Genomic DNA, 13,903 nt, shown 5'->3' with positions numbered 1-13,903 from the left:
CATATAAATTGGTCTTCGTCATATTAGCCTTGAGGCCTGACAACGCCTCAAAAATCAGAAGTACCGCTTTGACAACCAAAAGTTGAGACACTGAAGCATCTATCATAAACAGAGTATCGTCGGCAAACTGTAGAATGCCCACCTCCGGACCAGTAGGAGCTGGTTTAAAGTCTTTCATATATCCCCGGTCCATAGCTTTTAAGGCTAAACGGGTGAGAGCCTCCATCACAATATTGAACAAGAACGGAGATATTGGGTCTCCTTGCCTCAAACCCCGCTGGCTTCTAAAGTACCCTGAAGGCGAACCTTCAATGAGCACAGAAAAAGAGGCCGAAGAGATGCTCAATCTGATCCACCCTCGGAATTTATCACCAAACCCCATCCTTTTCATCAAGTAATCGAGAAAATCCCAGTTAACACAATCGTATGCTTTGGTTATATCCACCTTCAATAATATGCCACACTCCTTCATTCTAAGACGGGCGTTGATACACTCATTGGCAACAAGAGGACCATCCAATATCTGTCTACCACCAATGAATGCACTTTGCACACACGACACAATTGTCGGTAAAACTGCCTTAATCCGTGTAGGCAAAACTTTGGAGATTACCTTATACATACCACCGACCAAGCTAATTGGTCTATAGTCACCAACAGATAATGCACCCTCTTTTTAGGGATTAAAGTAATGAAAGTTGAGTTGTTTCTTCTAGCCATAGACGTAAGCTCCTGAAATTCAGTTACAACAGCTATAAAATCTACCCGAAATGTTTGCCAACACTTCCGAAATATGGTCATTTGGAAACCGTCTGGCCCTGGAGCTCTCTCCCCACCCAATTCATTAAATGCAGACAATATCTCAGTTTCATCAATTGGGACTTCAATACCCGCTAATTGCTCTTCAGAAACTTAGCTAAATTCCATTCCATCCATCTCGGGCCTCACTAGCGGATCTTCTGAATAAAGCGCTTCATAGAACTCAACTATATGATCTCGAATGGCTGTTTCATCGCTAACTTCATCATTCCCAATAACTAAACGGTTTATACTGTTAACTCTTCTTCTCGCGTTAGCACACTTATGAAAATAGCTAGTATTATCTTCACCTTCTTTAAACGACCAAATTCTAGACTTCTGCCTCCAGCATATTTCATTCTTCCTCATGAGACTTCTCAGCTCACTCCGAAGACAAGCCTTGTACACTTCTTCATCTAGTGATAGTGTAGATGTTTCCTCTTTTTTGTCAAGCTCATCAATCTCTTGAGATTTAGATTTGATAAGCAAGTCCACCCTGCCGAAGACTTCTTTGTTCCACACCCTCAATTTTTTCTATAGTTCTTTTATCTTGCACCACCACACAAAGCTTGGAGGACCCTCAAAAGCAAAAGAAGACCACCACTCATCAATCAAATACATTAAATTCTCATCTTCGAACCACATAAGCTCGAAACGAAACGGTAAAGGTCCTCTTGTCGACTGACTGCAATCCAACAATATAACCCGGTGCAATCCAACAGTATAACCCGGTGGTCAGACATATATTTAGGATATGCAGTTTCCTTAGCTTGAGGAAATTGTTCATCCCATTCCACTGAAGCAAGGAACCTATCTATCCTACTCAAACTTCGCCTATCTGCCCATGTATACAAGGCCCCATTTAAAGGATAATCGACCAAGCAGTTCCTAGAAACAAAATCATCAAACTTACGCATAAATTTCGTAAGTCTACTCCCACCACTTCTTTTTCATGACTAAACTGTATAATATTAAAGTCACTAGAGAAATCATTTAAACTAAATAAAAGGAAGCGAAAGTGTCCAACAAACATGAGTTGGAGAAGAGTGAGAGTGAGAAGTTGAAGAAGAAAAAGTGTGCAAGGTAAAATTCTCTTAATCTTCAATCTTTCCAAAGTATGACTCTCTTCTTAAAAAGTCCCAAAGACTTTCCTTTGCAATAATATCTAGATGAGAGTTGACACTGAATTAGCTTAGAAGATTTTTCAAATTGCTGGGATCTACCAATGAGATCTTTAAATTAGAGCATAAATATTCAAAACACATTCACACACACACTACTTACATACATAAGAGAGAAGTTTGTTTTTTCTAGTAACAATCAAAGACGAGATAACAGAGAAAAATTTATCTAGATAGGAACAACAATTACAGTAATAAGACACATAATTATTCCACATTGAAATGAATGGCATAAACAAGAGGAGTCACTTTGCTTGAAGCAACTCTTGCCCATCTTCCTAACTATTACCTCCCTCTTTCTGCAATACCCTAGGATGTGGTGGATCGAATTGAATTTGGTGTTCAGAAGGTCTGTTTGGGGTTGTAGTGAGGAAAAGAAGAGGATTCATTGGGTGAGATGGGATAGAGGTAGGCATGGTTTGGACAATCTTCTATTTATCTTTCTTTTTATTTTTTTATTTCTTTATTTTGGGTAAGCAGTAGGATTGATTCTTGGCATATTGCTAAGAGGAGCCTGCTACACAGATTGTAATCCATATTTTTCTATAAAAAAAACAAGTAGGCAGAAGAGATGAGATGTTTGTTCACTCTTGCAATATGCCAAGATGAGGACATGCCTAAACAATATTCCTATAAGAAATATAGTAGTGATCATTATAAAACGCAAATGTGCTTTGTACTTACATGACAAGCATGAATGGGATGAACAACTTGAAAACAAGTAAGGCTGCCATCAGAAACGGCTGCAATTAAGAATGGAGCAAATCAGCTTTAGTACCAGGTCACCAGCAGGAAAACAGAGAGCTGAGTGCTAGAAACTAAATCTTGTAGGAATCTATGTTTAGCTTACACTGAAGACTGTGATGAAGCGGTAGACAGATGATATCTCAAAGCTTGCGATACTAGCAAAGTTACCCGTACCGAAAAATGCAACATTGAACAACACCATCTACAAAGAAAAATCTCCATTTCAACTTTCGAAAAATAAGAAAGCTCAGTAAAACCAGCATTCGCAGGCACTACAGGAATTCAGAACATATGGCTCGGGGGTCTCTTAAGAAAATGTAATGAAACAACTTCTCCTTAGGTCAGTCCAACAATTATATCCATTCTATGCTCCATAGATTAAAATATACATCTGTTCTTTTTCATATAAAATATTCAAGAAAATCTAAGCATGTCATTTATGTTTAACTTTCAACAGACTTATTGTTGTGCTAAGTGGTTCCAAGATGTCCTGATTTGTTTTATTTTCCTTTATTTATTTATTTTTTGTTTTTTTTTTCTTTCCACTAGACTGGTAATCAATGCTGGTGGGTATGTATAACCCACGTCTGTGGTAACAAATCCCTTGAACTTAACCAGTATACACGAGGCGTTAAGTACACCTAAGGCACACCACCCTCATCGCGCGTTAGACACAAGGTGGAGGTGCTTATTACTGAAGTGTGGCGCACGCTAATATAACATGACATGAATAATTATAGAATTTTCGATAGCTAAACAGTGAAATCAAATTTATAAAACCAAAAACATGTCAACCATTGAACAATTTCACCTCATAAACTAATGAGGTTGTATAAGAGATGCAAATTCATTAATGGCACTAAGGTTTTCTATAAATAACATGGCAAAAGAGACTTGCATGAAAGTAAAAAAACACCATTAATAAACTAATTGTCTTGCAAACTGCAACAAAAAAGTGCATGCTCAAACAACTAAGTAGATCAGACTCAATGTCAAACAAGTTCCATGGTGTCACGTACTTGTCAACAGTCTATACCCACCATCAAATGGCTAAGTAACATGGACACTTCATATTCTTAAAAAAACAAGTGTGTCAAACACAGACTCATGGATACGTTGCTCATACGATTTTTAACTAGGATTTGTTCTATACCGTAAAAGACTAAGATGATAATCTATAAACAAAGTTACATCCCACAGCTGTAAACTTGAAATATATTTTCTGATAATAGGGGCACTCCCATTTTAACCAATCTGATCCCAATTATTAATAAAAACAAAATGTTTATAAAAAAAATCGATCAACTCCATGATATGCCACTTTCATAGTTATTTATCTGAGGTCTTGAGCACAAGAATTAATTGTGCGACACTATAGTGGTAATAGTTTTCTTTTTCTTTTTTCAGTTAGATGTGTCCCTGTGTCCTACTTCATACAGGCTGTAGTGTCCAACAATCTGTATCCATGTCAGACAACGACACGCGTATTCGTGTCAATGTGATTTACTCAAATGGTATATCATGCTCTTTCTTTTGTCATCGATGAAATTCAGTTTTTATCAACTAATATGATAAGCTGCTTCTTCATCATCCTCATGCAACTTATATTTTGCAGCATCATTATCAACATATTATCCAGTGGTCAACTAATTGGACTCTTCAACAAATTCCGTGAGTCTAAACTATCAATAACATAGAGATCTACCAATGTCCGGTAATCTATCATGTAAGGAAGCAACAATCCAGAGGTTCGGATTGATTCTTCCATCTCTACTAGATTGATGCCCCATATGTTTGAGAAGCTCTCATGGAGATACTTTTGGCATCCAATTCAATCAGAATTTTACTTCACTTATGCCAATGGTACATATCACGGTGATAATTAGACACCTAGAATACTTTGTGCATTTGAAAGGCAGAGATGTTCTCAAAAATTCACATAGGGATAATGGATGAGATTCTAATGGCAAGGCTGTAATTAATAGAAAAGGCAAGTTTAATGGTCAAACATCATACTTTACTTTTCCCTTTTAACCCTTTGTAATTAATGGAAAAAGCAAGGTTAAAACCTTGCCTCTAGATAAATCGTCCAGGAAACAAGAACCTTTTTCTTTCCTGTTACTGCCAAACTACTCTTATTTGGGAACATCTTGGAGCAACTCCAATTGGGCAAGAAGTAATTACACCTCCACAGAGGCTCCAGATAGGTTCCAATGTGCCATTAGAATTTTACAACTCTCACTACACACTAATGTGCTATGATGCACAGATACTCCTAAAATGTCATTGCACCCGTGTCGGTCGGGTACGATACCAATACAGGTACCGGATACTTCTAGGATACTTGTCCCTCAACCAAAAAAACAAAGAATCCCAATAAATTTAGAGAGAGAGGCTGGCGGAGGAGATTTAGCAAAATTCTTTCACTTGAATGACCAAAATTTCCAAATTTCTCTTCTTTCTCGAAAGAGACTGAACTTCTCTAAATGGATTCTAGTTGGAATCCCTGAAATAGACTTGACCCAATAGTTATGCACTTATGCTCAATTGAAAATGTAATCTGTTTCTTGAGGTTTCAAGTTGGGTTGACTTTGACATGTGTTATAATAGTTTTTCACATGTTTCTGACTTACTTTACTCAAAGAACTACTAAGAGAATTTTTAGAATACACTTCTATTTAAAAATATTCCTAATAATTAGCCGTACCCATAGGCCGTACCCGTATCCTAATATTTTAGAAAAGTCGTATCGTACCCTGTATTGGTGTCGCCGTATCAATACCCGTACCCGTATCCATGCATCATAGCTAATGTGGATGTCACTCCAAGTGACGCCTGAGTTTAGAAATCACAAATCGTCAAGGGCGTCACTTGGAGTGATGTCCAGAGTTATTTTAAACTTGCGTATCACTCCAAGTGACGCCCGAGCCTTTTGCCAACTTGTATCCGAGATGAGAACTCCACACTCCGTTTAGAAGTTAATAGCTATTACCTACGGTTTACATCCCCTATTGGAAGGGATTTTTGAGATTGGAGGTGTAAACTTTACATCTTATACTGCTTACACCCCCCATTGGAGATGCCCTTATACAATTTATCAACTCTTTGACTTGACTAAGATATACACCACTGTGTTAACCGTCAACAGAACCTACTCAAACATGTCTAGGAATACTGTAAATAACTTAGTTTTCAAATTTGTGCATATAACACCATATAGACACTGAGTTTCAATCTTAGCATCTACAATTGCATGACGCTGCTCAACAAAAACTTTATGAAGAATGGTAGTTGAGGCTTGTTTTTGAAACAAGAACAATATTGTGAAGTGGAATTTGCAAGAAAGAACATGCTCTATAGAATTTAAACTAATAATCGCTAGAGGAGCACTACTTACAAAGATTAATGGAATTCTCATATCAGACAACTGCAGGCATCTTTCATCATGGTTGAGAATAATTTTATCCTTGACGTTAACACAACTAGAATCTCTTTTTGCTCGATTGAAATAGATTGCACATTCAAACAATATCCATGCCATAAGTACAAGAGCAAGAGCACCATAGAATACAGCCTCATATCTGCAAAACATGGCATAATATAGACAGTTATATTTGACATGCAGAATTTCCATAGTAAAACAAAGCATTGAATGAATATAACCAATGTCAATCAGTCTAGGAAGAAGAATACCCAATTGATAGGAGCAAGAAAGGAGGGGCAAAACCAAGAAAAATAGAGGTCAGTCGAGACATGAGGCCAGTTGGAGAAAACAATGGGAGAACCATCGAAAAACCTGTTAAAAGATAAAACGAAAAAAAGAAAATAACTCCAGTCAAGATCAGACATGTACACGTCAATTGAATATGAAATTATGACGACTCAAAAAAATGAATCCTAAATGGGAAAATGAAAAGAGAACCTTTTGCAAATTTTTCCCTAAATTTTTGTTCATACCTTTTTATTTTTTTTGGGTGTGTTCCAATTTCTACAAAAAACAAATCATGTGTATGGTTTTCCTGAGCCTGGCCACCAGATCAGCTGGCAAAACCCTTTAAGGTTCCAAGAAAATTACAGTTTGTGCTCATACATGGGTGGGCCAGGGCACTATCCTATATATGCCGAAGTTTGGAGGTATAATGGATTGACATAAAGTTTGATGCTTCTTCAGATAGGTTTCTTTGAATTTATAATAGTGATAGTAAAGATTACAATGTTTTTGGGTCCAAGTAGCAAAAGAGCAACTCGACCAATTTCACTCCCCCAATACCCCTTACAAGAGCTCACTCATCTCACTATCCCATCCCAATTTCACATAAAATCAACAAATCTTACACCCGTAAACAATGATGTAGCACATGCTCAATCGAATAGAAGCTCTTTGATACCCTACTAGGTTATGCATCACCTTCTCCTTTTGTTCAAATATCCTCATGTTTCTTTCTTTCCATAGTGTCCACACAATAACATTCCAAAGGTGATCCGCTAACCCTTTCCCATTGTTAGAGAGTGGACCATACTCTTCCCAAGGCCCTCTTAATATTAGATGGTGGTGCTCAAGTAACTGTGAAATATGCAAAGAATAGTGCCCAAATCCCAAAAGTGAAGGGACAATTAAGAAGAAGGTGGTACACATCTTCCTCCACTACCTTGCAATACGCACACACATTGTTGATATTCATAACCCTCCTGTTCAAATTGTTAATGGTTTGAATCCTATCCAGAAAAGCACCCCAACAAAAGAAAGCAACTTAATGTGGGATGACATTCGCCTCAAACACACCATCACGCCATACTCCTTCGCCAAAACAATGTAAAACGATTTCACAATACACACATTTTTGTCATCCCACACCCATAATCTCTAATCAGCTTCTCCATAGTTTCTACCCAATTCATAAATTGCAAGCAGGAGTTGTTTATATCTTTCAATTTTCCAATCATTGAGTCTTCTTCTAAGTAACACGTTCCATTCCACATTATTTTACACCCTTTTCAATGTAGTTTGAAAGGTAAGTTTTCTTTTTAAAACAACTCCGTAGATTCCACCAAATCGTTCTTTAAGCGAGGTCTCCCCACCCAAATGTCCTCCCAAAAAGAAATGGACTTGCCTGTACCACGAGGAAAAGTAATCATTCTAGCAAAAGTATCCCAAATAGGTTTTTAGGTTCCTTAATCAACCATTTCCCCATACTTGTTCGCCACCACTTTTCTCCACAAATGATGCTCTTTTTCTCCATATCTCCAAAACAGAAGCAACTTCAAATCAATAACACCAATGAATAAAATTGATAAACACCCAAAAACTAGGGTTTCAAAGGGAAAACGAATTTTCTTAATTCAATCTCTTAATTAAACAATCCAAAAACAACCAACCTAAAAATGAAAGCCTAGATGCTTTTATATAATAAACCTTGTTCCTAATTCTATTTAGAGTCCTAATAGGAAACTACTACTAACATAACAAATAAAAATAAAAACTAACTAAACCAAATACTATTAATTTCATGCCCATGCATCAGACTCCCCGGCTTAAAAGCAAACTCGTCCTCGAGTTTAAGAAGAAGAAAAGACAGAGCGTTGTCGCAATCCTTGAACAATAGATGTAGGAGGAAGTGGAGTCAATACAATCTCTTGGTCCTGAAAAATGAAAGAATAGGTACTGGCAACGCCATCATATGTTGTGTCCCGGTCATATTGCCATGGTCACCCTAATAATAGATAGCAAACAGTAGTCATAGGAATCACAGTGCACCAAACTTCATGTTTGTAAAGGGACCCAATGGAAAAAGGAACCAAGCAATGACGAGTAAGCTCAATTTCACTACCCTTGCTCAAGCCTTGTATTTTGTATGGTTCTGGAAGCGGTTCAGTCTTCAATTGGAGCTTATCAACCATTTCTTGCGAGACAAGATTATCACTGGAACCACTATCAATAATGACATTGCAAAGTTTGGCTCCTGCAATACAACGAGTTTCAAAAATAGCAAAACGACGCCAAAAAGATTTTTCAGTAGAAGAAGTAACCAAGGATCGACGGACCATCAAAGCAAGAGCACCAAAATCAGGAGGTGTAACAACAACAGGCTGAGTCATACTATGCGGCAACTGTGTAGCACCCATCTCACTATGATCATCATGGACTAACGCCACTCTTTAACTATGGACAATCACTTTTCTTATGTCCAACTCTGCCGCCCTCAAAACATGTAGCCTCAAAAGTGCTTCTAGGAACAGAAATTGGATGTGGTGTAGCTATAGAAACAAAAGATTTATGCAATTCTTCAGCCTTAAGAGCATATTTGATAGCGTCAGACATATCAAAAATATCTTTAAATGCCAAATCTTTCTGTATTGATTGGTTCAAACCATTCAAATATCTTCCTAGCTTCTGTTCCATAGTCTCGGATAAATCAGCCCTGGTGGCCAATAAAGAAATACCTCAGTATACTCAGTCACAACCTTAAGCTTATGTTTTAAATTTTGGAGGCACATGGATAAATCTCTCACATAATCATGAGGTATAAATTCTCTTTGCAACTCTCGGCGCATCTTATCCTAAGTGGTAATTTTTCTGTAACCCAATTTGGCACAAGTCAACTACAGCTCATCCCACCAAACAAGTGCATAGCCCGTTAATTTAGTCGCAACTAATTTAACACACTTAGGATCCACCAAATTTTTATAATAAAAAACCTTTTCAATCTTATTTAACCAGTCAACAAAAGCACCACGCTGTAATTTTCCATCAAATTCAGGCATGTCTAATTTAATATCACCCATCTAATTCTTCTCTAAAATGCGCAATAAACGACTAATATCAAAATTACATGCATTATGGTGCACATTTTGTTGATGCCCACGCCTTTGATTGCGACCATTGTGGTTATTGCGCCGTGGTGGAGAAGGACTAGATGGAGAATCTGAAGGGTCTGGAGGATCAAAAGCTGGTGCTAACTGACGGGCTTTCGGCAATGTCGGAGGGGCTAAGGGGGGTGGCGAATCATCTCAAGGGAATGGGGTGCACCCTGGGCAGCAGTAACAACTTTCTTGCGGGCAGGCCTAGTATTTTCTTGGACTGGAATATAATTTGCAGCCCTAAAAGTATCATGTGGTCTTCCATGGGCCTACACATTAGAAGCCCAAGTGGCATTAGTTTGCCCAGCCCATGAATTAGGCAAATATGATCGTCTCCTTGCTTGATCGAAATTCTACTAGAGAAGAGGAGCATGAGAAACAAAAGCAGCAACAGGTCTTTGACCACGACCAAGGCCTAACGGATTTCTACGATTTCTTCTGCCATTTGCATCGAGATCTGTATCATAATAAATTTCTTGAGCAAAATCATTATGCTGAAAAGTTTGATCAACATGGGAAACTCGAATTCTGCAATTGCTTATGCGATCTTGGCTCGGGAAGGCTAAATTAGCACGAGGAAATTGACCCGATCGGTGGGATGCATCGCTTTCAATGGAAGATGGATGTGAAAAAATTTTGCGCGAGGGTGCATGACTGTGGCGTCGATTCGATCGAGTATTTTGGGGTTCAACAACTAACTCCACTTTAGAACAAGAAACCAGAATGGTGGGAATCTTGGGGTCACTTCCACCCGCTGTCTGTCCACAACTTCAATGGTTTGTTTGGGTTGATAGTCAGGTACGAGCTGCATCAAAATCTCTTTTATTTCGCACAAATCAGTCGAATTCGCTTGCAATTCTTTCTCAACACGAACCAATCTTGTATTCATTGCTAGTGGTCGTCCGCGTCCTCTTCGTTGAGTGTCCATGACGAGCAAATCAGGAAAAAACCTAAAAATCTAATACCAATTTGATGTATACGAAGGCGGAAGCAACTTCAATCAATAACACCAATGAATAAAATTGTTAAACACCCAAAAACTAGGGTTTCAAAGGGAAAACGAATTTTCTTAATTCAATCTCTTAATTAAACAATCCAAAAACAACCAACATAACAAATGAAGGCCTAGATGCCTTTATATAATAAACATTGTTCCTAATTCTATTTAGAGTCCTAATAGGAAACTACTACTAACATAACAAATAAAAATAAAAACTAACTAAACCAAATATTATTAATTCCATGCCCATGCATCACTTTTACTCATTCGCCTCAAGCACACCATCATGTCATACTCCTTCGCCAAAACAATGTAAAAGGATTTCACAATACACACATTTTTGTCATCCCACACCCATAATCTCTAATCAGCTTCTCCATAGTTTCTACCCAATTCATAAATTACAAGCAGGAGTTGTTTATATCTCTCAATATTCCAATCATTGAGTCTTCTTCTAAGTAACACGTTCCATTCCACATTATTTTACATCCTTTTCAATGTAGCTCGAAAGATAAGTTTTCTTTTTAAAGCAACTCTGTAGATTCCACCAAATCGTTCTTTAAGCGAGGTCTCCCCACCCAAATGTTCTCCCAAAAAGAAATGGACTTGCCTGTACCACGAAGAAAAGTAATCCTTCTAGCAAAAGTATCCCAAACAGGTTTTTAGGTTCCTTAATCAACTATTTCCCCATACTTGTTTGCTACCACTTTTCTCCACAAATGATGCTCTTTTTCTCCATATCTCCAAAGCCTCTTGCCCAAGAAAGCTAGATTCGTTAGCATAACATGTTTACAACCCAAGCCACCCTCTGCCACCCTCTTCTTTATTAGAAAGTCACACTCTATCCCACTTAAGTCAATTTTCGACTTATCTTCTTCACTACCCCATAACAATAGTCTCCCCTGAATAAATTTTCCAAATGTTTCACCACACCCAAAGGAACTAAGTAGAGTGAACGATAGCATTTAGGAATAGTATAGAGACTGGACTTAATCAAAGTCAATCATCCCCCTTAAGAAAGACACTTATGTTTGTTAACTATTGATAATCTTCGAAAGTTTTTCTTTCTTCTTTTGTAGTAGGTTCCGAGTTGTGGCACTAATTGTACGATCTTATATGTTTTTTAGTTTTCTTTTTTGTTACTTGTAGTTGTTGAATATCTCATCTTTCTTGTAACTATTTTTCCATTATCAATATATATCCTAATTCTATCACTTTGCTTCAAATACCTCTAAATTTTCCTTGCTCCCAAACGCAAACCCAAAGATGTAGTAGGAAAAGATTCAACACGACAATCCAACACATTAAAAAATCTACCCAACGTTATCCACAACACCAACACAATATATAATAGACTTCTTTCGATACATACTTTAATGAAGAAGCAGCTAGAGCAGTGTGAAGAGGGAGGAAGGAAGGATCACAGCAGCTACTTACAAGGTAATGAATGAAAAATCTCAAAAAGAATCAGAGTAAGGACCCATGCTTGCAAGCAAAGGAAGGAGCCATATATGTCAGACTGGAAGGAGACAACCAGGGAGTCATTCTGAAACAACCAGGAGAAGCAGACTGGAGAATGAGTGTTCAGTTGCTGAACTAATGTGCTTTCTTTTATTTTAATCAGTTTCCTAAAGGCTGTAGTGATTGGACTCTTAGGCACATTTTAGGCACATGATCATGTCATGCGATCTGCACCTAGTTGGGTTGTTTTTTTATATGAACTAAGATCAGCGGAAGAACAATTTTGTAGCAATTCACTCACTAAAATAATTTTTTAATAAAAATCACTCGTGAATTATTAATCTTTCAAAATAATCTGAATAACAACTAAACCAAGAAACTAAAGGAGGCACAATATCTAAACAGTATAAAAAATCTGGGGTGCGAACAACAGTAGATTCTGTTTCTGTCACGGTGGCAGAAGTGTAATTTCGTAATTTGTTTTGTTTTTATTTGTCAAACGTGTCGCGTCAGTGGGCCCCTGTGTCAGTAGAAAAGCTTACCCATGGCAATTTCAAATTATTAATATCATCAATTGCAAGGGCAAAGTTGTAAGTCTCTTTTAAAAAAAAAGTTTGTCAACCTATGGGCTCAACTCCACTCAACATTAAAAAACGTGGCTTTGCCACGTGCACAAAGCTAGTCTATTACTCTATTTATACTAAAACCTAACTTCCTCAATGCTAACTTGTGAATGGGCAGGACTTGGGTGCCTAAAACATAAAATTAATAATAATATTAAACTACCATCGCACTCTATGTGTGTGACACATCATTCCCCCAAGTTTGGAAGAGCTCGACCATGAGCTAAAAGTCTTGTAGTCATTATAGAACTCAGGATCAATCTATTGAAACACACCCTCATAAATCCAACTGTCAGAATGGGCTTGCTCTTCCACTTAACCATATACTGGATACTATCTTTGCCATCAACAACTATAGTTTCGGATTCCTTAACACCTTCAATGCGAACAGTGCCACTAGTTGGAGAATGTGGTGGAAGAGGCAAAAGAGGAATATAATCCCCTACATAAGGAATGAGATCTGTTGTATTAAAATCTAGGGAGAAAGTATACTCCGATGGTAGTATAGTATTTTTATTATTAATATGTTTTAGGCAATGTTGGCCCACGTCCAGCCCATGCGGTCTAGGTTAGGTTTAGGTTTTGGTATGAAATATAAATAGAAAATGCACCTCCATTAGTTTCTTGGTTCAGTTATTATTCCGATGATTTTGAAAGGTTTATTAATTCACGAGTGATTTTTATTAAAGAATTGTTTTATCGAGTAAATTGCTACAAGATTGTTCTTCTGCCGATCTTAGTTCACATCAAATTGTATTCAAAACTAGCAATTTTGGCAAAAAAAAATTCTCTTTTTTATACAAGATTCAATTTTCATACAAAAATGTCCAAAATTTCTTCTCTTTCAGACATTTGTATTTCAGACATTTGTAGTAAAATGTGAACTTTGACTCAATTACTAGTAAAAGGCGTTTCAAACCCTAAACAAGAAACTCTCCACCTTATTTCCCAAACCGAATCCGACAATGGAAGAGGTCATGATGATGTCGTAAGCAACGAAGTGTCCTAGTATTGTATTCACAGATCCACAAAAAAATAAAGGGGGCAGCACCCAAACTAAGGTACACCATAGCAAGGGAGACCAGGTTAGTATAGTCAAATATGAGAGGGCTTAATACTCCCCCTAACAACATCTATTACCCATTTTTCACATGAGTTACGTGGCAACGCCACAATTTTTAAAACTTGTGTCAATTCAGAAGCTTTGTAACATTATTATTGATAGGGGTTTTAGT

The 13,903-nt window shown here is 37.5% G+C and overlaps 1 protein-coding gene across 3 annotated transcripts in view; it reads right to left on the bottom strand.

Moving 5' to 3' along the window:
- LOC147497876 (sulfatase and phosphatidylinositolglycan class N domain-containing protein) overlaps window positions 1–13,903 on the bottom strand; it is a 34,951-nt gene that overhangs the window by 3,863 nt on the left and 17,185 nt on the right. For 2 of the 3 annotated variants that reach the window (XM_086560178.1, XM_086560179.1), the window contains exons 13-16: window positions 6,420–6,522; window positions 6,124–6,307; window positions 2,830–2,928; window positions 2,664–2,722 (exon numbers count right to left, since the gene is read on the bottom strand). In XM_086560178.1, the coding sequence (XP_086416304.1) occupies window positions 2,664–2,722; window positions 2,830–2,928; window positions 6,124–6,307; window positions 6,420–6,522 (445 nt within the window). Of the gene's footprint in view, window positions 1–2,663; window positions 2,723–2,829; window positions 2,929–6,123; window positions 6,308–6,419; window positions 6,523–13,903 lie in introns of those variants that run through there. The other variant, XR_015195299.1, reaches the window with a different exon arrangement.

The sequence above is a fragment of the Coptis chinensis genome, chromosome 5 (assembly GCF_015680905.1).
Source record: "Coptis chinensis isolate HL-2020 chromosome 5, ASM1568090v1, whole genome shotgun sequence".
NCBI classification, from domain to species: Eukaryota; Viridiplantae; Streptophyta; class Magnoliopsida; order Ranunculales; family Ranunculaceae; genus Coptis; species Coptis chinensis.
Note: the sequence above shows the minus strand (reverse complement) of the source record. Positions and strands in the feature narration are given on the sequence as shown.